At 45.7% G+C, this 22,764-nt stretch overlaps 2 protein-coding genes across 2 annotated transcripts; one reads left to right on the forward strand and one right to left on the reverse strand.

Moving 5' to 3' along the window:
• Positions 1–725: 725 nt before the first annotated feature.
• LOC119165315 (translocator protein) lies at positions 726–12,831 on the forward strand. The gene is made up of 5 exons (XM_075871507.1): positions 726–910; positions 2,055–2,258; positions 5,349–5,450; positions 10,889–11,101; positions 12,301–12,831. The coding sequence occupies exons 2-5, from the start codon at positions 2,139–2,141 to the stop codon at positions 12,475–12,477; spliced, it is 612 nt and encodes a 203-aa protein (XP_075727622.1). The 5' UTR covers positions 726–910; positions 2,055–2,138; the 3' UTR covers positions 12,478–12,831.
• On the reverse strand, positions 12,829–21,886 carry LOC119165316 (S-phase kinase-associated protein 1). Its single transcript, XM_037417497.2, has 4 exons — positions 20,750–21,886; positions 17,602–17,819; positions 16,665–16,805; positions 12,829–13,067 (listed from the first exon to the last, which is right to left on the reverse strand). The coding sequence occupies exons 1-4, from the start codon at positions 21,045–21,047 to the stop codon at positions 13,038–13,040; spliced, it is 687 nt and encodes a 228-aa protein (XP_037273394.2). The 5' UTR covers positions 21,048–21,886; the 3' UTR covers positions 12,829–13,037.
• Between the last annotated feature and the right edge of the window lie 878 nt (positions 21,887–22,764).

Below are 22,764 nucleotides of genomic sequence, written 5' to 3' on the forward strand. Positions count from 1 at the left end.
AAGATCATCATCATCATCTTAATTATCGTCAGCATCAGTTTTCTTGACATACGTAGCCAACAATTCACAAAGGTTTTAATGAACCATCGGGACTAACCGAGTGATAAACAGTGGTAATGCACGTTTGAGCATCGCGGGTTTACTACCCGCAAGGAGTGCTCTAGAATATAATTTTTGGAAGCCTTCACAGTGAACACAACTTTTCCGTACATCTGACATGCTACACACTGACTTGATATCACCAGCTGGTGACACTGAATGTGAATATCAACATTTTTTCTCCCCTATAGACTATCTTACAGATGGGTTTCAGTGCTACCATATTGGGCGGTTAAAGTTTGTGTTTTGCATCTTTAACAATGAAACGAAGACAAAGACGAATATGAATGAAAATGTTTTGGTTGGTACATGCGATGTTTCATGGCCTTATTAATTCACATCACAATATAAAAAAACAAGAAAACATTGCTTTAACAGCGCAAGATGGCAGCGCCCATATGTCTTAGGTAGAATAGTGTATCGAATTTCGTTGTAATGCATGTGTAGAAATTCGGCATATTTGAGATTAGGTATCCTAAAAATTTGTCGCTAAGTCACAACAAGAGGTTTGGAGGCCGTAGGGGTCGACACTGAAAAAAAGAATTATAAAAAATAAGTGACAGAGAAAGAGAAATTAAGAATAGGCTGAGTGGCAATAATCAAGGAGCATCTCCAAGAGACACATTCGTAACATTCGCCCACTCGTCAAATCATCGCAGACGAGGAAGAAGAATCGGAAGAGCCATGGCGGGATAGGCGTCAAACCAACGGCAAAATTTGTGGCCATCATTACCATGATGGCACCAGCAGAACCGGCCAACTACCACCGCAAAACTACGAGCAAGGAGGGATCCCCGCAGGGCGCTACAACGTAAGCACACCATCGCACTCGTACGCTTGCTGAATGCTTGTCATATGTATGAAACACCTCGATGTTCTCAAGCAGACTTCAATGTCACTCCTGCTTTGCAACATCTCAGTTTAGCTGAGGTGTCCACACGTCCTGCGCCCCGCAAGACTGTCCTGAATCGAGAAGTGTTGTACCATGTCCCATACAAGCTACGAAACTAATATGAATGTCCCGCGTTTGATACTTCATCTCTAAATGACCCCATACCCATCTCTTCTCCTCTATGTGCCTTTCGGCATTTCCCATCCCTTCAACCTTTGTATTGTCGTCAACATGTCATTTGCTCGCCAACAACTTTTTGTCCACTCGCAGATGCATGCACTGCCTGTTCGTCCTCCTTGCAAAACGAGGAGGTATACCCTGCCAGGAGGAGAGGCAGACAGATAAGCGAAGAAAAGAGCGAAACGATTAAAGGGCTCTTTTGTGTCGTCGAGCACGTATAACTCCGTTATTACTGCACCATTTCGGAAAATTCTCACTATGGCATTACGATTAGGATGTTGAAGGTAGCCGGTGGATCTAGCCTTGCATATTTCACGGGCTATTGCCCGGCCCGGTTTCCTCTTTTCTAATTGTAACTAATATCTCTTTGTTTATTTGTTTGTTTGTTTTTTACTAAGCATGGGCAGGCTCTTAAAAGTCGTTCGTCGCGTGAAGTAAGCCTTCATAAGCCGGTGGTCTGTGTGCTATTCCACATGCAGTATTTTACCGGTACCTCTATCTCGCTGCACCATACCCCAACATATCTGTTACTCATCACCAGTCACATGCGTGGTCTGTAGAAAATTCTCCCGGCTACATGTTTGCTGCAGACTTAGGCACACCTCCAACTCCCCGATTGAACTCAGATCGTAGGGTGTAGTTTAGGGGCAGTGCCTTGAGTTCAGTAGTATTTGCTCATGAGGACGTCATCACACGATGAAGATTGGAACAAATGGCTGTGGACGTAAAGGCGGTGAGCTAACAACAAACGGAGTGCTGTCGTTCGTTCACAATCCCATGTCCAGCCCCGTTAGATGCACTCCTGAAGGTCATCCCAGGATGCATTTGTGCGTCACTGTCCAAAGCTCTCACCGTAATCTTTTACTCGACACACGTGTCTCAGATTCACCCGCCAGCAGCCCCACCCACGCTGAGGCGTCCGCAGTAACCGGGAGGACTTGTCGACGTGGACCCGCCCCATTTCAAAATGAAGTTCGGAATCGTGGACGCACCCAGACTGGAGCCGCACGAGTCCCATCATTCCTCGCCAACGGTGCCAGCTCCCAAGAGCGTCGAAGGGTGCGGCAGCGAGTGCATCTTTGCACAGGTGGGCAACATTCACTACAACAGCTTGTTACAACAGTCTGCGCACAAATGATTTGGCAATCGCCTTCCAGCGCAACATGCGAAGGGTTAGACCATAAACAGAAACATTGAATAACGTTTCATGTTGCACGAAATGGCCAAGATAAACGCAGCGCACTCATTAGGAGTAGTTGCACAGTGTTTAATTAGTTTCATAGCCCAAATTTTCACGCGCGAGTTTATCCTGCTTATTTATAGAAAATAAATCGCGGCTTCAGTCAATCCATCCTTATTTTATTTCATAAGTTGAAGCAACATTGCGGCCAGGTAAGCCACTACATCGTGACATTTGTTGATTGAACGTATGAGGTTTCACAGCGTTCCCATGAACTCATGGCCACTTGTCAAAAATGGTGAACTGTTAGAACCAGCAAACATGACCGCGATGGGGCGTACCAGCGAATCGACTTCAGCCCCATGCATGTCCCGATATCCCTTGTGAAATCACCGTCTACACTTTGTAAATTACTACGTGGGCTGCTAACTGATTAGCAAAAAAATTGTCACTGCAGTTAGGATAATTAGAGTATTTGCCATTTTCCGTTCAGTGAAATGATTGCCTTTGGGCGTTTTGGTTTCATTGCTTTTTTTGCTTGTGCCTGCACTGTGTTCACTGAGACTACAATATCGAGGGCTAGGGTATGACGTCACTGCAGACGTTACACGAAGCAGCTACGAGATTCAGTTCCGACACACAGTTTTTTGGTTATCATAAATTATGTATGATTTCCTTACCACACTGAACCACCCTGTATGATACAGGACTGCCCATGCTATTAGAGAACATCAATGCAAAAAGTTGGTTCTTATTCAACTGCAGTAAAAACTTACACCATCTCCGACTAAAGGAAACCCATTTGAAACAGCACTTGGGCCGACCTAAAGTTCTAAGGCCTATTCGTCACGGGCACCTTGCCCGATGTTAACACGTACTTGCAATGCAAGTGGAGCACACCATGAATTCACTGTAATTCCTGTTGCTGTTACCTCATTCTCAACTCTGGTTGGCATACTTTCCTAAATATACACTAGAGGGAACTCGGGCCCTGTCTATGGGAGCTGCAACGCATAGCGCTTCAGCGAGCATGAGAATTATAGGTATGTCATGAATTTGTCTAGTCTTCGTACTTTACGTTCGTTCTGGCTTAGCGTGGTTTGAAGCTGCTTTGTCACGAAACAGCAATCGGTTAATGTTCGGCGGTTACGCTTCACCACCTTAATCGTTTAGGCTTACCACTTCAAATAGGGTTACGAAGTGATAAACGGTTTGTTCTTTCCTTCGAAAAAAACAACAACAACAAAACACAGCAATAAACAAAGCAAGTGCAATTCGCCACCTGCAAGCACGAAGACGAGACAAATCTTTGTCATACCCGTAATTCCCATGGTCACTGAAAGATCGGAGCGCCAGTGTCTCATCTAGTTATTTTAGGAAACTCTATGCTTATTGGAGCACGCCACGCGGATTCACTGCCACGCCACGCGGTAGCACGTGGGTTCATCGCGCGTCTGCAGAATCTCGATTCCCGACGCCATCATGGGATTGCTGAGAGAGTGTAAGGGGAGAGGCGACAGCCTCTAACACAGCTACTTACGCAGACCCGAACGCGCTAGCGCTTGCCAGCGCGTTCTGCATAGGATACAACGCGTTTGTTCAACGCGCGTCTACGAGATCTCGTTCCCCGGCGTCAACACATAATTGCTGAGGCAGTGTAAGGGGCAAAGGCCACAGTGTCTTACCCTGCCCTTTACACAGGCCGTGATGCGCTAGCGCGTGAGCACGTTCAGGCAGTGCTTGGGCCAGCTGTAGCACATGAGTAGTAAGATTGTAGTAGTAGTAGTAGTAGTAGTAGTAGTAGTAGTAGTAGTAGTAGTAGTAGTAGTAGTAGTAGTAGTAGTAGAAAACTTTATTATATACATAATCCAGACAAGCTTGAACTCCAGTGCCCTCCAGAACATACGGGGTGGAGAGCGAAGTCAAGTAAGAGTGGTTACACACGCCACATTTAGCTCCCCACAGTAAGCTGCTTCGCTTCTAAAGAAACCCCACCATCTACCCGAAGGGCAACAAAAAGTGATGCAGAGCATCGCGGGGAGTTTCGACGGTGTTTTTATCGGTGGCGTTTAGCGGTTTGCAGTGTCGCCTTTGCGGTCCACCTTGCTTGTTATTAGGTTGTTAAGCTGGTTCGTTACCACGCATCTCGTGAACGGTGTGTTCACACTGTGTTCACGAGACAAAGTGTGAACACAGTGTGGTAACACACTGTATTCGTGAACGACATAGCTTGCTCTCGTTATTTTGTATATATTTTTTCTCGGACCGTAAACATACATTGTTTCATTCCTGGATCCGTTCCCCTATGTACCTCTTTTGGAGCATTTTAGGGCATTGTGAAACATAGTTAAATAAAACTCTGCGTGGTCTTCAGGGCTGATGCTGCTATTAACATCTTTACTTGGTTCCATACGTTGACAGCATGAATACGACCTTCCCAGCACGAATATGCATATAAGATTAAAACATTTAAAGAGATACGACCATAGGTCGGCGAAAATTATAGAGATCACTAAGACTCACTGATGAAATATACCTTGAACTTAGGGCTTACTCGCACTCGGACTCACCAACACTTTACCGAGCCAGACTTATACTCTGGAAAATTTCCTTCAACTGGAGTCACTCGAGCTCAAACTCACCATAATATCACTCACCCGGACTCGCTCAGACTCAGACTCACGGCCCGATCTGAATCTGAGTGAGTCCAAGTGAGTCGCTTCATGAGTGAGTTCGCCGAGCTGTCATACCATGCAAGTTTCAGTAGAGGCCATATCAAGTAAAAAAAGGTAGCACACAGTGAGTTACAGAAGGATTCGAGTCAAATGTCAATTAAACAATGAAGAATTTAGTTATATAAATCAACGGTTTTTTCTGCACGTTTTTTACCTGTGTGAATGCGATACGTCAGAGCCTAGCCATATTATGTTACGGCTCCGCTGTAAAAGGACGTCGGGTCTTATCGCGGCTTATCTCGGAATCCTTTCGTTTTCGCAGCTGAGAAAGTACGGCGTGCCGGTGGGCATCACGCTGATTCCAAGCGTCGGCGGTGCCTTTTCTTATCGCTACCTTCGCAGAGAGCAGCGTCACTGGTACGAGGTACGATGGCCAAAGCTGATCTGGTGACCAAAGCTGATGACCAAAGCCAAATATCTGGTTGGGCTGCAGGAATTTTTGTTTTTTCTTCCAAGATCGAACCACACATTCACGTATGGTGCACACCGAAGCTGGCGTGCCATGCAGTTGCCGCGCACTAAAACCACAAAACCACGGAACACCGGTATCTCATGTCGCTATTTGTAAATAAAGCTTTAAGAACTAAACATTTCAAAAAAACTCTTGAAATTAATGAAAGTACCGTGGATGACTCACTTGGCGGCTGCAATGTCTACACATCCGCTCTGTCGAAGACCGGGTGATTTGCAGTGCACGACCGGAACGGTATCAGTAGTACGTGGATCAGACTAAATCTTGTCTTGGCTTCACTCAGCTTCGTGACGTCATGGACTGGTGTTCGCTCGCGAAATTCTGATTTCAAGGATTGCTTGCGCGTAACGTCAGCGAGTGCCGTTCCTTTGTGCAGCGCGCTGCTTCCGCTGTGTTGCAGCGCGCCGCTTGCGCTGTGTTTCAGGAGATTAACTGATAGAGATGATGTTCGGAATATTGTGCTGGGCTGTACTGCACAATGACAGCTTCGATGGTGGCACCACGTCAAGTGATCCGGAGTGTGTCAACAGTGACGTTCAGTTCCGTATCCATGAATTTTTTTCAGGGGAGGGGGGGGGGCGAGGGCACTTGTTAAAAGCCTTGAGAACCACCTATTTTTATTCGTCCTCGTTCAAACAGCCTCCTCCATCCACTTCTTTGAAGGCAAAAGGCTGAGCTAGAGTCATTGGAAAATTTTTTTCCCTCGACTCTGGGCTGGGCCCTTGCTATACGTCCGCCTGACTAGGGGCCTGGTGACGTTAATTTCATGAAGGCTTCTCGATCTTGTGGCGTAGCCATGGTTACGCATTACTGTTGCTGATGGGCGTCATCTGTAAATAGCTTGCAGTGACATCACTGAAACGGCCACCTTGGACCACCAACGTGGTGAGACGCGAACTTCTGTGACGTCACGCTAGTGTTACCAGGACATCGCATGCTTGTTTCTTCGCTATTCATGTACACTTGCCCAATGACGGTCCAGTAACGGCATTATCACACCGAATCAGATTAATAGCAACGTAATTGTAATGCCTTGACATCTAAGCCACCATGTCGTAGCAAAAGCTGTGCGTTCATGATGTCCCGTGGAAACTATCAATAGTTAGGGGGAGTTGCGCATTGCATTCTGGACAAGGTCGAATTCGGGCATGTCAATGTCCTCCGTTTCCTAACTCTGATTGGCTCAGCGGAATTATACGGCCCCTCTGACTGGTTTAAGGTAACATCACAAAATTCGGCAATATGACGTAATCCCACAGCGTCCAGTGTAATTAATTTTTTTAATGAAATGTATAGGTGAATTCCGCCAGCATTTTGCACGCCTGGAACAAGTCATCAGATGGATATAATCAAATTTACCTCACTACCTCTTTACGGAAAGAAGTGTACATTTGAGGGCATCACGAAGGTTAATAAGGGCATCATATTTAAGTGAATCATTAATATTGATAATACATCTATAGTCCTATGAATATATGATATAATTAACTGCTGCCTCAAACCTCGAATCTTAAAGCAGCTTTCGAGTTTTCGGTAACACGAATGTCGAGGGATTACCGCAATCATCACTCCTTCCTCTTTTTGAGTACCCGTGAAAATAAACAACCAGAACAAAGCTGGTATAAATTTTGGAATGCCGTGTAGTTCTATATTTTAGTAAACTGGCCGCTACGCTTGGTACTTTTCTTGAAAAATAAATGGTGAGACCTTTTTTTTTTTCTCTTCCTGATTGGTTTCTGCGGTATAATATTCCAAAAAACCTGGCTAAATTTCAGCCGTCACTGCTGCTGTATGGTGTACTCCTCAGGCCTGTATCCAAGAGTGTGCCCTAGGAGCACGTTCCGCCCTCACCCAGAAATTAAGAAGGGTTGTTTTACTTATATATTTAAACGATTCCTTGTGTTTTTTTCAAATTGTCAAGACCTTCAAAAAGTCGCCCCCCCCACCCACCCCCTGTCAAAAACATTCCTGGCTACGGGTCTGGCACCCCTACCCTACATACACATGTACAGGAGTACCATAACTTTCGAAATACCCTGTTATACAGTTTATTCCTAGTATGCGTGCTATAAGTTGGCAATTTTATTGCGCTGAAGGAATGAATGAGGCTATATTTCTATGGCTGCGTTCAATATGCCATCTTCCGCAATCTCCACAAGGTGAACGAACAAACAAACGAGTATTTAATAAACTAATCAGTATTTAAAAGTTTTCAATGGTAATTTCGGACAGATCCTACAGACTATTGTACGGCTGGGTTTCGTTGCCGCAATATTGGCCAGCTAACATTGCCACATCGCATATTAAACAAGTAAACCAAGAGTGATACTACATGCGCATGCTCATGAAAATGGTTCCATTAGTGAAATCGACGTTTCATGACCGTATTCATTAACGACGCGATACAGAAAAAATAAGCAAACAGTCGTTTAACAAACCAAGGTGGAGGCACCCGCGTTCATTTCGCAAAATCGTCGATATCTTAGTAAACATGCCACACTATATACGTGCAACGTAAGACTGAAGAATACTCCGAGACCGGTTCGCGGAACGTGCCCGGCCACGGAGTTCGTATGCAGGCACGACGTGATGAGTGCGCCTCCTGGCGGCAGAACAATGGACACGGCGCGTGCGGCGCCACGGGTAATGGACCCCGTATAACGCAGCTTCATCCGGTGCGTTTGCGGGTGTGTACGTATATAACTCTGTTAAAGGTGCAGACAATTCTGACGGGACGCATACGTCACATCAACGCCGCCATTGCCTTCTGCGTGGTCGCTGTAAAGTGTTCGTTTTATTAGCCTTGCATCCCGTGGCGGCACAGCGCACGTGTTTTTCGTCAAGCCTTCCTGGTTACGCGATGGGCGGGAGAAGCCTGGCAGCGCAGTAGTGTGGTTACGCACCGTAAACTCTTTGATTGAGAGGACGGGAGCCATCACGATCGGCGCTGGTCGAGGTTCTTGTATGCAGCGCCTGGATTTTAGGGCTCTGGGTGTTTCAGTTTACTTGTATCACTTCGTTCCGTGGGGGCGTATGCCTTTTTAGAGCATTGTACGAAATTTACGTTACACAGTTTGTTTCATACTTAAAATTACCAGTCAATGCTTCAGAAGCTATCCCTCAGTAGCATGCTTATTAGAGGGACACTAAAAGTAGAAAAAAATGTTTTTTTTCTCGTATTAATAACGCACTAGTTCAAAATGCCAGAATGTTCGATCTTGCCACGAGAACAATATTGGTATGCGAAAGAAATTCGCGAGAATAAAATGGGGCTAGCGACCCCACTTAGAAGTTCCCGTGCCTATCACCATGACGTGATAGGGGGGCTCTGCTAAGACTAACGTAATAACTACTAAGTGAAAATTAGGTCGTCATCATCAGTATCAGCAGCACCAGCGCGTCCCCTTCCCCCTCTCTCGCATCTTCTAAGCTTCCCCCTCTCTACGCCCACTGCATTGTGCAAAATAAGTACAGCCATAGTCATGTCTTTGTAGACCGCCTGAGAAGCCGGTTGTTGATGCGAAGCATCTTCCAAGCTCGCCCAATCTTGTACTGTCCGCGCTTCAATGCGCATGCGCGTCCTCCCCTCTCCTCTCCTACGCTCTCCCCCTCTCTTCTAGCAACGCTGACACAGGCAGCATGAGCTAGCGAGTTTCTTGGTTTAAAAAACGGATTGCTCGTAGTGCACAATTGTTCACTTGCCACCCTGTATATATATGCACTGGATCTTCACCTCCAAGGTTTTGCCGGTGGGAGATTTCTCCTGTACGTTGCTGAACGACCAAGACTCGCAGCGAGAGCGGTAATTAAAAGCAGTCTGCGGGTCTCTGTGTCCAGTTCGGGTCTTCTGTCCCTCATCGCCCCATTAACGGCGATTGGCATGTTCCAGAAGGAAACACCAGTCCGCCACTGCGTGCTTTGCGCCTGCGCAGGTTTCTCTCCTGCGCAACGCCGCTATGATTATGCCACAGTCAGTATAAGCGTTTGTGGCCGCTGCTTCGCATCTACACATGGTTCTCTTTAGCGGGAGATGAAGTTATTTTATTTTTTTTTTGCTCTTTGGGGCGACATCTGGAGGCAGTTGCGGGCTCACCTGAACTAGAGGTCGGAAATGAAAGCGATGGTGCCGAGGAGGAAAATAAAAAATTAAGAGGATAAATTATAGCGCACTCTTGTATTGCATAGTATAGCAAGGGGAGGGGAGGAAGGAAAGGTAAGGTGAAAGAAAAAGGGGAGGGAAATGTCACTAGCTCAACAGCTCTCTCAGTCTTGAAGTTTGAAGTTTAATTGCAGTTTTCACAAAACATGATACATGCATGAAACATGAAACAAACATAAAACGAAGCATATTTAATATATATACATAGATACACTCTTCTTCAATAATTTAACATATACATTTTGATGATACTACGAACGTATAAATGAAAATAATAATAATAATAACATTATTATTATTATTATTATTATTATTATTATTATTATTATTATTATTATTATTATTATTATTATTATTATTATTATTATTATTATTATTATTATTATTATTATTATTATTATTATTATTATTATTATTATTATATAGCTTTCAGAACAAAGTGAAGTATTTTCCGAGAAAACATTCTTTTTTTACTTTTTTTCTTAATGCTGAAATAGTTGGAGAACATTTCTTAATATTAAATAATGCAGTCTTTGCACCACTAGTGTATCACGGCCCAATTTTTGTTAATGACAGCAGTCCTTCTTGGAATACTTGAATGCAGAAATTGCAGTTTGTCTTTATATCTGTTTGTCAGGCGATTCAGCCAGCCGGCCAACGTTTAAGTCCTTGCTGAATGCCCAGCCAACCTGAACTGGTGGCCGCATGCGTTCATACTTGTCAACATTGTCGATAAAAAAGCAAATATTACGCATATTTGAGGCCCAACACCTATAGGTAAGTAATAGGTTGTGTTTCCCTTTACTAGGAAATACGCAGATACGTAAGTATAAAGATACTAATGCGTTTTATGTTGCGCTTGAAATGCGACGCTATGCAAAAGAAAAGGCTCTCTTCCAACGATATGGTGCTGCCCTCTGGCAGTAGTTCTGAGTTCTGCACAAGTTCGTGTTTCTTCACGCCGCACCAGGAGGCGTCCCTATCTCAAGCAGCGTCATATCTCACGCGGATGAGTCCAGGATCCATGTATTATGACCGGCAGAAGACTATCTTCTTTTTACGACATTTGCAGCGAAGCGCATATATACACGGCTTTTTTTTTTAATTTTTGCCCCTTACAAGAACTACCCAGTGCATTACTGCACCTCGAACTCGTTTGTTTCACTCGCAGAACCTTCGCAAACCGGTGTGGTGTCCCCGCCAGTGGCTCTTCTTCCCAGTGTTCAACGCGTGCTACGCCTCGATGGGGCTCTCCTCGTACATGGTGTACGCGCAGCAGGGCTTCCACGGCTCCTCCAGACTCGCGCTGCAACTGTACGGCACGCAGCTGGCTCTCGCCTGGTGCTGGGTACCGTTGCTCTTCGGACACCGCAAGCTTGGACTGGTATACGACACCGTCTAAACCTGCTATGATAGCGTTGTCAAAGGTGTACCCCGCCGCGGTGGTCTAGTGGCTAAGGTACTCGGCTGCTGACCCGCAGGTTGCGGGTTTGAATCCCGGCTGCGGCGGTTGCATTTCCGATGGAGGCGGAAATGGTGTAGGCCCGTGTGCTCAGATTTGGGTGCACGTTAAAGAACCCCAGGTGGTCGAAATTTCCGGAGCCCTCCACTACGGCGTCTCTCATAATCATATGGTGGTTTTGGGACGTTAAACCCCACATATCAATCAATCAATTGTCAAAGGTGTACACACAGCATTCTTAAGAGCCGCTTCCCGAATCACCTAAGAGGAGAAAAAGGGGGGGGGGGGGCGAATGCTTTCCCATATTACACCTTATAAATGTTTTTTATCGGGCTAGTTTGTAACACGTTGTAAAAGTTAAAAACAGCGCGAAATAGACGAGACGAACAAAGAAACATACAGGACGAACGCTAAGAACTGACGTTTTATTGCTTCAATGCAATATAAAGAGAGGAGGGGCGGACTAATAAGTCAAGTGCAATTTCAAGCCATTCGTCACGATGGAATATGTGGAAAATGTTAGTTGACATAAAAGTGTGGCAGCTTGGGCTAGTTGGCATGACATGACGATAGTTATAGCGTGAGAACAGAACGATGACACAGAGACAAGAGGAACTTCGTGTCCTTTTTGTCTCTGTGTCGTCGTTCTGTTCTCGCGCTATAACTATCGTCTTATCGTTAGTCCACAATTAGAATTTTGAGAGTGCACCTATAGGCACATGAGAGATCGTTCATTGTGTCGAAGCAACAAAACAGTTTTGTTGCATTGAAGCAATAGCTGTTGGTCAGCGCTCGTGTTTCTTGGTTCATAACATATATTTTGCGCAGTTTTTACCTTTACATGACTTAGTATCCACCACTTTTCATTCTGTCTTTTCGTGCAAGGCCTTGCTGGACTCTGTATTGTAAGCAGTAATCTCGAACGCCCCCCCCCCCAAAAAAAAAAACACTTTTTCAGGTAAAACTAAGTAGCGTCACCTTCGAGATCACGTGCAGTCTCGGAAGTTATGCTTGTGGATATTGAATATAATGGCGCCTTATTCTTTTCTGTCGCGTAAGGTCATGCTTGTTCGTAAAATGTCTATCTATACCGATTGATTCTTATCTTTGTCTCTTTCAAGGCCTTCGTGGACTCCATGCTGTTAGCTGGGTTCTCCGGTGCGACGCTCTTGTGCTTCGCGCCGATCAGCGTTGGTGCCACCGCCATTTTTGTGCCCTCCTTCCTTTGGTCCGTCTACCTCATGCTCAGCTCTTTTTTCCTCTGGAGACGGAATTCCATCATCGTCAAGCATGGCTGACAGAAACATAAATTCCCGACCCTTCCCAGCCACCATACGGCTAACTCCAACTGCATATTACTTGTACAGTTGGCCAAATTTTTAGCTATTGTGCATGAGTGCCAGTTCTTTCTCTATCTCTGCCGTACGACTGAATTAGCTTTCAGTTGAATTAGGCAAAAGTGTATGGCCACGAAGCACATGTCCACGAAGAAATTTTCTATAGCTTCGTCCCGTAGTAAGGCGCTAAGAGACAGAAAAGTGGCCGCTGCGCACAAAAGTTAGTTTAATTCGCCGACTGTATGTGCATGTGACCGCGGGAACTATCTTTGAATGGTCTTACTCCGAATAAAGCAACAAAAAAAAAGCTGCTTCTTTTGCCAGGACATTTATACTGCCAATGAATTTATACTGATGAACGACAAAGGTATGTGCCCCTAATGCTTTTCACAAACGTGACATCACGAAATGTCCACTTTAAGAAACGGTGACAGATGCCACATGAAAGTGACCGATCTTCATGGTCAGGACAGCGCAGAATCCTTGCACTCTTGCGTCTAAGCATTGGGAACGCCACACGTTTAGTCGAACCACTTAGTCTCTCGTTTGACCTGCACGAAAGAAAAGAAGTCGCAGTTCAATGAAGAAGCAAGTTCCAAACCCAAAATATACGTAACTTCTCGAGGAGAGTAACCGGTCTAGACTTTTATATTCTTGGGTGCTGGTCACGAGCTCCTGAATCGAATGTGCATTATACATAACAAATAGATTATTGTTTATCGCGTTTTAACTTAACCACGAAGAGGTTTAGTTCAGCGAAAAACAGCGAATTCAAGAAGATTGTGTAGCGTGCTGCTCACTGTGCATGCACATAAAGTAAACGTAGCCGGAGCTTTTGCATCATCATCATCATCACCATCATCATCAGCCTGACTACGTCCACTGCAGGACAAAGGCCTCTCCCATGTCCCGCCAGTTAATCCGGTCCTGTGCTTTTGCGTATGTACGTTATTTTCAGAATAGACGTACTTTTAGTTGGGCGTACGTAACAAAACTGCATCTACAGCAAGGCTGCGGGAGAGAAGTACGTATCCCTGTGACCGCGCAACTTTGAAAATTGGCAAAAAACAATGTGGCGTTGGCACAATCTCGGGTGGGTATAAGCCACTGAAAGTACGTACGTGCCAAGCATCTGCTCACAAAGTCGAACCAGGCCTAGTGCATACAGCAGGAGGATGGGAAAGAGTTGTGACGGCGAGGAAGAGTGATGTGAGGTTGAGGAGGAGAGAAAAAATAGGAGGGTAGACACATGGCAAGCATGTGTATAAGGGATGCGAAAGGAAAGTGAGGGTTAAGACCTTGGTAAGGATGAGAAAGAAATGAAGAAGGGGAGAGAGGGCAGCATGGCATAGCTTTGTATAGCTGTAAAAGAGAAGTGTAGATGTTGGAGGGGGGGAAGGCCATCAGTTATGTGGTTTCCTCGGTCTCGGTACTACTAGTGCGTAGCTACCCCCCCCCCCCCCCAATTAGGATGAGCGTACGTGCTCATCCTAATTGATGAGCGCGTACGCACATTACGCCAAATGAGGACTCGCCGCAAGGGCTGCTGCTACTGCTGCACCGCGTGCAGCTTCCATGGCAACCCATTCGCCATGCGCACGTGGGCACTGCGTGTTATGTGGCTAAGCCCCGTATTCCAGATCATCCCCTTTACTCGACGCTTCACCTTCACTTGAGAAAGCCGATGAGAGCGCCATCTCTAGGTACGGCAAGTCACTGCATATCGGCGATAATCTGCTGAGATTCTTGAGTAGCGCAGCGTAATTTTCAGCCGAGCGGTGGCGCTGAAAGCCACATAAAGGCGCTAGGTAGGAAGTCTGTCACAACGCAACAACATATTCTAGATGAAGGAGGAAATCAATTGGAAGGGTACGAAGCGCTAGGTTACATCCAAAAGGTAACAGCCGATTCGTTTCAAAAGAGCGTCCAGGGGATCTCCCCAGTGAGTAAAAGTGTGGCGGAGAAAGCAACAGAGGAAGAGCTAGTACTAGATAATTTCAACTGGAAAAAGGCCGAAGGAAAAATTCCAAAGCGCACTGCCGCGGGTTTAGATGGGATTCCCGTTAGCCTCATTAACGAACTAGGACATAACACTAAAGAAGCATTGTTAAAAGCAGTAGAAAAAAGCTTAAAGGACGGACAAATACCGGACAGTTGGCGACAAAGTAGAATGAACTTAATCTATAAAGGCAAGGGAGAAAAGGACAAGATTCGCTCGTATAGACCACTAACCATTACATCGGTACTATACAGGTTGGCGATGCAAGCAGTAAAAATGAAAATAGAAACATGGGCCGAACATAACGATATTTTGGGAGAACTTCAGAACGGATTTCGAGTCGACAGGCGGTTAGACGATAACCTGTTTGTTCTCACTCAGTGTATAGAAATATCTAAAATAGAGAATAGGCCCTTGTACGTGGCTTTTCTAGACATCACTGGGGCATACGACAACGTTAATCAGGAAATTTTGTGGGATATATTGAAAGGAATGGGCATGGGCGACGACTGTATACAGCTTTTGAGGGAGATATACCGAGAAAATACAGTTTGCATAGAGTGGGAAGGAATGCGTAGCAAAGAGAACGTTGAGGTTAGCAGGGGTCTGAGACAGGGATGTCCTTTGTCCCCACTGTTATTCATGCTGCACATGGTGAGTATGGAAAAAGCGCTAGAAGGTAGCAACATTGGTTTTAATCTGTCACACAAACAGGGCGGCATGATGATTGAGCAGAAGCTTCCAGGTTTATTTTATGCGGACGATATCGTCTTATTTGCGGACAGTCGAGATGATATACAGCAGCTGGCGAATATATGCGGAAGGGAAGGTGAAGCTCTTGGACTAGGATTCAGTGTAACGAAGTGTGGTTTGATGGTATTCAATGATCCCTGTGATCAGACGGTGTCCATACAAGGCCAAGAAATACCGAGGGTAAGTGAATACAAGTACCTTGGAGTATGGGTAAATGAGAGTGATAGATACATGGAGGTACAGGAAAAAGCCTCGGCAGCAAAAGGAAAGAGGAATGCGGCAATAATGAAGCACAGAGCGTTGTGGGGATACAATAGGTATGAGGTGCTTCGAGGTCTGTGGAAGGGTGTAATGGTTCCAGGGCTTACTTTTGGGAACTCAGTGGTGTGCATGAGGGCAGAGGTGCAATCGGGAATGGATGTAAATCAAAGGACTGTGGGACGCCTCGCGTTGGGTGCTCACGGGAAGACGACAAACGAGGCTGTAAAGGGCGATATGGGGTGGGCAGGTTTTGAGGCGAGGGAAGCGCAGAGCAAAATAAGGTTCGAAGAAAGGCTAAGAAATATGAAGGAGAGTAGATGGGCAGAGAAGGTGTTCCGTTATTTGTATAGGAAGAGCGTGGACACACAGTGGAGAAAAAGAACTAGAAGACTCACTAGTAAATATACGGCTGGTATTGTGAGCCATATGTCAACAAAGAGCGTTAAGGGAAAAGTCAGGGAGGCGGAGAGGATTTACTGGATGGCAGCTATGGAGAAAAAACCGGCTTTGAGTAACTACCGAAAGGGCAAAAATGAAATAAGGAGGGAGGCATTTTACGATAATTCAAGGGGAAGCGCTTTACTGTTTGAAGCGAGATCGGGTTGCCTTAGAACGCGTAGTTATGAAGCAAGATTCAGTAAAGAAGAAGAACAATGCACATGCTGCGGGAAAGATAAGGAAACGGCGGAGCATGTTCTGATTGAATGTGGAGATATCCACCCAGGTGTACGTTTGGGCACGAACCTACAGGAAGCCTTGGGTTTTAGGGACAACAATGGAAAGCTGAACACACCCGCGATTGAAATAAGTAAGAGACGGTTAGAGTATTGGTGGCAGAAAATTAGAGAGAAAGGACAAAAATAAATATTGGAAAAATAAAATATGGACAGTGTGCCGTAAATGGCAGAGAACTTAAGCTGAAAATTTACCCTTTTTTCATTAAGATAGAATTTATCGAAGTAGAGGCATTAGGCCAACATAAAAAAAAAGAAAAAAGTTTTTTTTTTGTCGAGCCTGGTGGCATACTTGTCACCACCCCGTTATAAAGGGGACGCTCATAGCATCCATCCATCCATCAAGTGAAGGGTGGAAGCCGAGTCGAGGAGCTTTTGTGAATACAGTGGTAAGTGCTCACCATCTCCTCCTCGGAGGCCGTGAAGTTGTTTCTCATGCAGAGGCGCTTCCTCATCTCCTCGGTAGTCTTGGCTCGGATCATGTTGGCCACGGTCCGGCAGGCCGAGTTCATGAGACCCTTGATGTCCAAGTAGTCCGCGGCCTGTGAAGCCGTGTTACAATCTGAGCCGTTGCGACGCATTGTAGGCACTCAGTGTTCCCATAAGCTTCCTAAGCTTTATTCCAAATGAAACTATCACAAAGGACCACTGTATCCTTACATGACCTTTGACACGGGCAGCGCACTCCTACGAATCTCGAAGACGAAGGTGGCAGAGTACGCAAAACCAAACAACTATTGGAGCTCCCCTTCGCCAACACAACGCGTAAGGCTACAGCACGAAATTTATCTGGGCTGCATACCACTCTTAACGAGGTCCTGGCTGAATGCTGGCTATATCCAAGAAATCAGACGAAAAATGTCCGCCTTCCTGGCTAAATCTAACATTGTAAGCGGGACCCGATAAAGAGTGTAAGCATGTTTTAACTGTGTTTATGCGTGCACTTGGTTGCATGTGCACGTGTATACACACACATGCGAAGTTGAAAATGTTTTGAACTGGAGGGGGGGGGGGGCAGTGTTGCACATCCTGTGGCTCCAGCGACTACGGTCAGTCGCCAGCAACCATGGTCGAACCATAGTCGGTCGCAGCGGTGGGCGGCACTTTTACCATCGCCCACTCCACGGGGGTCCTTTATGCACACATACATAGACATGCATTTACATCGATGGGGGTTAGACGCCCCTCCTCCTATATCTGGTGAAAATTTCTGGATACGCCTCTGCGTTCCATCTTTTTTGTATAAACCAGTTCTTGGACTCCATGTAATTATGTTGTATCATGTATACAAACTGGCCAAACTTACGTGCTTTTAAGGTTAAACACTGCCTTAATTACCATGATGATCTCGAAAAGCGTGGCCTGGTCCACGTTGAAGAACTCGGAGTCCCACGAGGACAGCGGCTGTCGTGCCCCAATGGCCGGGTCATCTTCGGCCAGCAGGAACCAGTCATTCTTGTGGTAGGTGGACCACTGCAGAACCTTCTTCAGCGTCGCCGTGTTTACGTTCACCAGAGGCACCACTTCGTCGTCGTCCGCGTTCAGTTTGCCGATATCTGTGTATGCATGAGCAGTTGAAACATGCAGAAACGGACGTTTCAACTTCGCTAACTTCAAACGATGCGGAGGGTTGGAGAGTGCGATGTTTTGAATGAGGTTTCTTTGATGAGACAGTAGCGGTGCCAAGCCTGAGATCAGGTACGTAGAAAAGGGTGTTTCCACTCCACCAATGTTTTCGGAAAACTGCGTTGTTTAGGGAAGGGTTCCAGCCTCACTAATGTCCTCAACTATTTGTTTGACCAACTTGCCTTCTGCATATTTAGTGGACCAGTGGCGAGCAGTGGGAACCCACTTTTGTGTCGTATACCTGTTTATGGTGGGCCGTGACGACAACAGGTGCCGACAAGCCGAAACTATAAGCTGCTTCGCACCTGAGATAAAACTGTTCTCTGGATCACAGAGTCTCTTGCGACTTTTACCCTTGGTGTTACAACCTCTTCGCTATTTGCGCTATCTCCGCCATTTCGGCTGTTAATGGAAAGAGTGGAGGTTCGGGCCATTACGGTGACGCCATGTTTTGTGTATCTAAAAGAAGCAGACAGTTACGGTCGCTATGGCTGCTCCAACCAAAAAAGAGCCCTGGTGGTTTGTTGCTAGTCTTTTTAAAGCAAGTGACATGAAAATCAGGAGAAGGAAAAACGAGAAGAAAAGTGTGACGTATACAGTCACACTGATAAACTGCAATCTGATAAACCCGTGGACATGACTTCTTAAGCAAATTAAACGACAGGAAACTGTTCTATGTCAATGAAAACTCGCGTACTTGTCACCGAGAGTGTCTTCACCCGTAGGATACACTATAGCGGCTGGTGCGTAAACAAAAGAAACAGCTAGCTATCAACATGTTGGGTAGTGCGAGGCTGCTTAGGCTTAACTGCTTAATACTTTAGAATTATTTTTTACATATATACAACACAGTGAAAACAAAAGCTATACTATTGTTCTTTGGAAATCATTTGACAAATATGTGAGGCATTCAAATCTAGGCTTCTATTGACGGTGTTTTCCCCACATTCGCGATTAAAGCCTTCCTTTATGGACAAGAAGTTTTCCCTTTGAAAATGATGTTTTTGTTGCAGTGCTTTTTTTTTCAGACTTTTCCGTGGAAACACGCGAAGTAAGAACTCCCATAGTTCATCTTCTATTAGCTACATTTCAGTTCAGTAGTCAAGAGGACCGCAACCTATTGCCGAAGTTTGCAACGTTTCCGACAATTCGGTCGTATTTAGCCAATAATAGCTAACGCCCTTGTTTCGCCAAGGATAGCCGTACTCCGCAGACCACAGATATCCATCGGACATTCAGTTTAACGCCGAACGTCCACGTTAGGAAAACATCTATGGCACGTATTCAGATAGTATGAGTGTAAAGCAAACGAAAGAAAAAAAAAACATACACAAAAAAGAAGTTATTTCGTTTGTTACAATCTTTGGGCGTTACGTCCCAGGACCACCATATGAATATGACAGACACCGTAGTGGAGTGCTTCGGAAGTTTCGACCATCTTATTTTGTAACGTTCACTGACGACGCCTCTGACATTTCACCTTCAACGAAATGTGACTGCCGCGGCCGTGATCAAACCCTTGTACTTCGGGTGACCGGCTTTTGCTGTGAAAGGATAAGTGGCAATGCCAAAGCGAAGTTTTCACGCCGTCTCGCGCCGTGACGTCATTGTCAGCAGGGGTCTCAAATATTTATCAATGAAAATTAATCACACCGTGTTCAAATGAAAACAGACCCTTAGTGTAGTAAGTTTAAGAAAAATATTGTCAGAAAAATGTTGGTCAAATAACAAGAACGTTGAAATCCGTGGCGTCGCATTAATGTTGAAGTGCTCGAAATATTCAAAAATTAGATGTTAGCGTTCATTATCGTATGTGATGCTGAGCGTACATGAAATTAGCAGCAGTGAAGTTAACCGACCCTAACTTAAGAGTTTTCATACGTGAAAGTAACTACGTGATATGCCGTAAGTTAAATTAGCGTAAGTTCGAGTCTAAATAGTTGAGAGATCTCGCAGCTGCCTTGTGAACCAATATAATCTGCTTCTTGCGCATGACAGCGTTAGGACAGCGTGGTAAATTATTCAACAGATTTGTCTTAGTTTCTTTGTTTAATGCGTGCTCTGTGAAATCGTTTTGATGAACCAACAAGTTAATTAACGGACGTGTATACCACTGGTATGAGGTCAGCACCTGCAGTTATGTGATATAAAATGTCTTTTTTATAATTTCATGCAATATTTACTAAAAGGACCTGTGGCGCCGCAATCGTCCAGCCGCCATGAAAATTGTAGTTTTTGTGTTTGCAGTTTTCGAAATGCCCTTTTGCTTATTGTTGTGTTCTGGGTTTTGTATCGTATAAAAAAATGACCCGTTCTGAACCTCGCGAGCTTGCTGAACTCATTCGATCGCTTTGCCACAGACATTAGAGTACAAGCTCCCTCCACTGTATTATTATGTAATTCTATGGCTTTTTCTTCGTCTATGCCAGCATTTTGAGCAGCTTATCATGATAGTTAACGTGTAAGCTCAATTACCAGCCAGTCCACTTTATCACAAATGCAAATTCCGTACTTTTGTTGCTCTATACGGACACTGAGCAGAAACAATAAGTTAGTTTAAACTGCTAAGTTTTGCAACAAAATTCCAGTACATTATATTTTCGTCTTATTGGCTAAACGGAATGTGATGGCACTTTGTATTATTCTTTGGATCCCTCAGTGTACCTCATTCTTCATTAGGAACGTAGACGCCGTCAAAATGTATGACGTCACGGCTTTTGCTGCGGGAATTTCAATGTAGCGTGCGAAACCACATTGTCTTTTTGAACCGTTCTTCGCTTACGAAGCGCCTCCTTACCGTAAGCGCGGCGGGTTTGAAATTGCGAAAGACCAATACATTTGAAAGAACGAGAATACGCACCTTCCATCATGGTTCGCAGCGTTCCGGACACCATGGCCGTCTGCAGATCCACCTCGAAGACGTGTCCCTCGCTACTCTGCAGCTTCATGGTGTTCGACGGCGAAACAGGAGACGTCGCCTGTGTCGACTGCCGCGGCGAGGGCCGAATGACGGTTGACGTGACGTCGATTTCTATGTCCGCGAGGCTAGCCGACGGCGAAGTGTCGTCGGCCGCCTGCCAGGCGTTCACAATTTCTACGGCGGCGGCGTCCGGAGGAGAAACTCTTGGACTCTCGGGACCTTCACTGCCGGAATCCATAATTTCGCGACGCTGAGCCCGCCGCCGGTATTATGGCAGTTTACCAATGCGGGTAGTGATGATGATGCCAATGGGATTACAGGCGCACACCCACTCAAGTCATGAGGATCAGGTCATGTGTCGAGTGGATGATGACGATAGATGGATGAATAACTTTAATTTAGCGCCACTTGCACATTCGGTACGGCGAGCGTGAGTCATATGGGTGACCGCTAGAATGGAAGATGTTATGGGGCAGCACGGCCGATGGACAGCCCGGGACGATGATGATGAAGCTTCATTAATAGCTGTGAGAGACGCGACTTGAGCGCAGTGGGCTTCTCCCATGTTGGGAAGTGCAGGCTAAGTCTGAAAACCGCATCGCAGGCTCTCCGGACGGCCCCAAGCCGATCGTAAAGCTTTACGGGCAAAGCATCTTGGGGTCTATGGAGGGTGCTGACACTCCCTGTAACGTTGTTTGCGCTGCGTGGCGCACATGTCTCGCCCAAAAGCCGCACTTCGGGTTACAACCACCGGGTGGTAGGTGGCGTTGTGTTCGCGTTGGTCACCACTATCATCATCATGGTGTAGCGCCGGTGGTGACACCTGGAGGAAGGCAAGCCTCGGTGGCGGGTGAGAGTTGAGCGAGTATCTTGTGCGCGTGGTGGTTGCCGCGAACGGTTGTCTCTAGCGTGGGTCCATGGTGCGTGGCACCGCGGACTGCCCTTCGGGGGCCCTCGTGTTAAGTCAAGCATTGGCGACACCGCCTTGGCTGTGTTATTCTGTTTGTCATGTTATTGTGTTTGTCATATACTGGAGTGTATGGTAATATTGTGTAAGGATGTCTTAGCATGTTGGTCACGATTGATGTTATAATAATTTGGCTGATGAGATCCTCATTATAAAGTAGTTAAATAAATGTGTATCATTGGGTTTGTTCTGACCGTGTCTACTGTGTCCATTCACTCCAAGAGCGTGACATGGCGCTCGCCAAATCGAGACCCCGCAGGTCTAGGTTTGCCCAGTGTACGTTGTGTGCTCCGGCACAGCACACGGAAGTTGCACACTGTATGCCCATTGTTGCCCACTGTATGACCATGGCTCAGCCTATGCAAGGTATCCACAATACACCCACTATAATTTTTATGAAGAAGGGAAGCAGCCACTATGCAATTCTGCTGAAGACCAAGGTCCTCACTACACATCTGTAAGTCGTAATGTGTACTTTACACTGTGGTTGATGACGGTGGAGGAGAGTGCATTGCACACTACACAAACAAATGCACAAGCAAACAAGTCCCTTCCGCTGCCAGTGGTCGCCAGCAGTTGTTCCGGGTCTCGGCAAGCTCACTTGCTGCGCACTGAGGCCAAGTCGAGTCATATGGACTATGCGGAAGGTTGAATTCATCTCATAAAAATGTATCTTTTCCTTTTTTTTAGTCACAAGTTGACTCAACTAGCACAAGCTGCATACACATACGTAGTCACCGCATCTGAAGAAGATATGCGAGGAAGCAGCGGGAAGACCACGTAAAGGAATGTTATGGTAGTATGCCACAAATGCTGGCAGTGTTACAGACCACATTGTTACAATAATGGTGGGCTATTCGGAGCAACTGCCTATCCACAAGTTGTAGAAGACAGAAGAGAAACAATGTAGACTGTGTTGTGTCAACTTTATTCATAGTAATAAATACCCTACATACCCACGACACTTGTACAGCTGAGCACAGCAACA

Source organism: Rhipicephalus microplus, chromosome 8, assembly GCF_043290135.1.
Source record: "Rhipicephalus microplus isolate Deutch F79 chromosome 8, USDA_Rmic, whole genome shotgun sequence".
NCBI lineage: Eukaryota > Metazoa > Arthropoda > Arachnida > Ixodida > Ixodidae > Rhipicephalus > Rhipicephalus microplus.

Bases quoted from the DNA above. Each gene is read 5' to 3' on its own strand.
- LOC119165316 (XM_037417497.2), bottom strand. From the start codon at position 21,047: ATGGATTCCGGCAGTGAAGGTCCCGAGAGTCCAAGAGTTTCTCCTCCG. The intron at 17,820-20,749 runs GTGCGTATTCTC...ATGCATACACAG, and splicing joins GCTGCGAACCATGATGGAAG to ATATCGGCAAACTGAACGCG. The intron at 13,068-16,664 runs GTGAGCACTTAC...TCTTTCGTGCAG, and splicing joins CGGCCTCCGAGGAGGAGATG to GTCAAACGAGAGACTAAGTG.
- LOC119165315 (XM_075871507.1), top strand. From the start codon at position 2,139: ATGAAGTTCGGAATCGTGGACGCACCCAGACTGGAGCCGCACGAGTCC. The intron at 2,259-5,348 runs GTGGGCAACATT...TCGTTTTCGCAG, and splicing joins GCGAGTGCATCTTTGCACAG to CTGAGAAAGTACGGCGTGCC. The intron at 11,102-12,300 runs GTATACGACACC...GTCTCTTTCAAG, and splicing joins GACACCGCAAGCTTGGACTG to GCCTTCGTGGACTCCATGCT.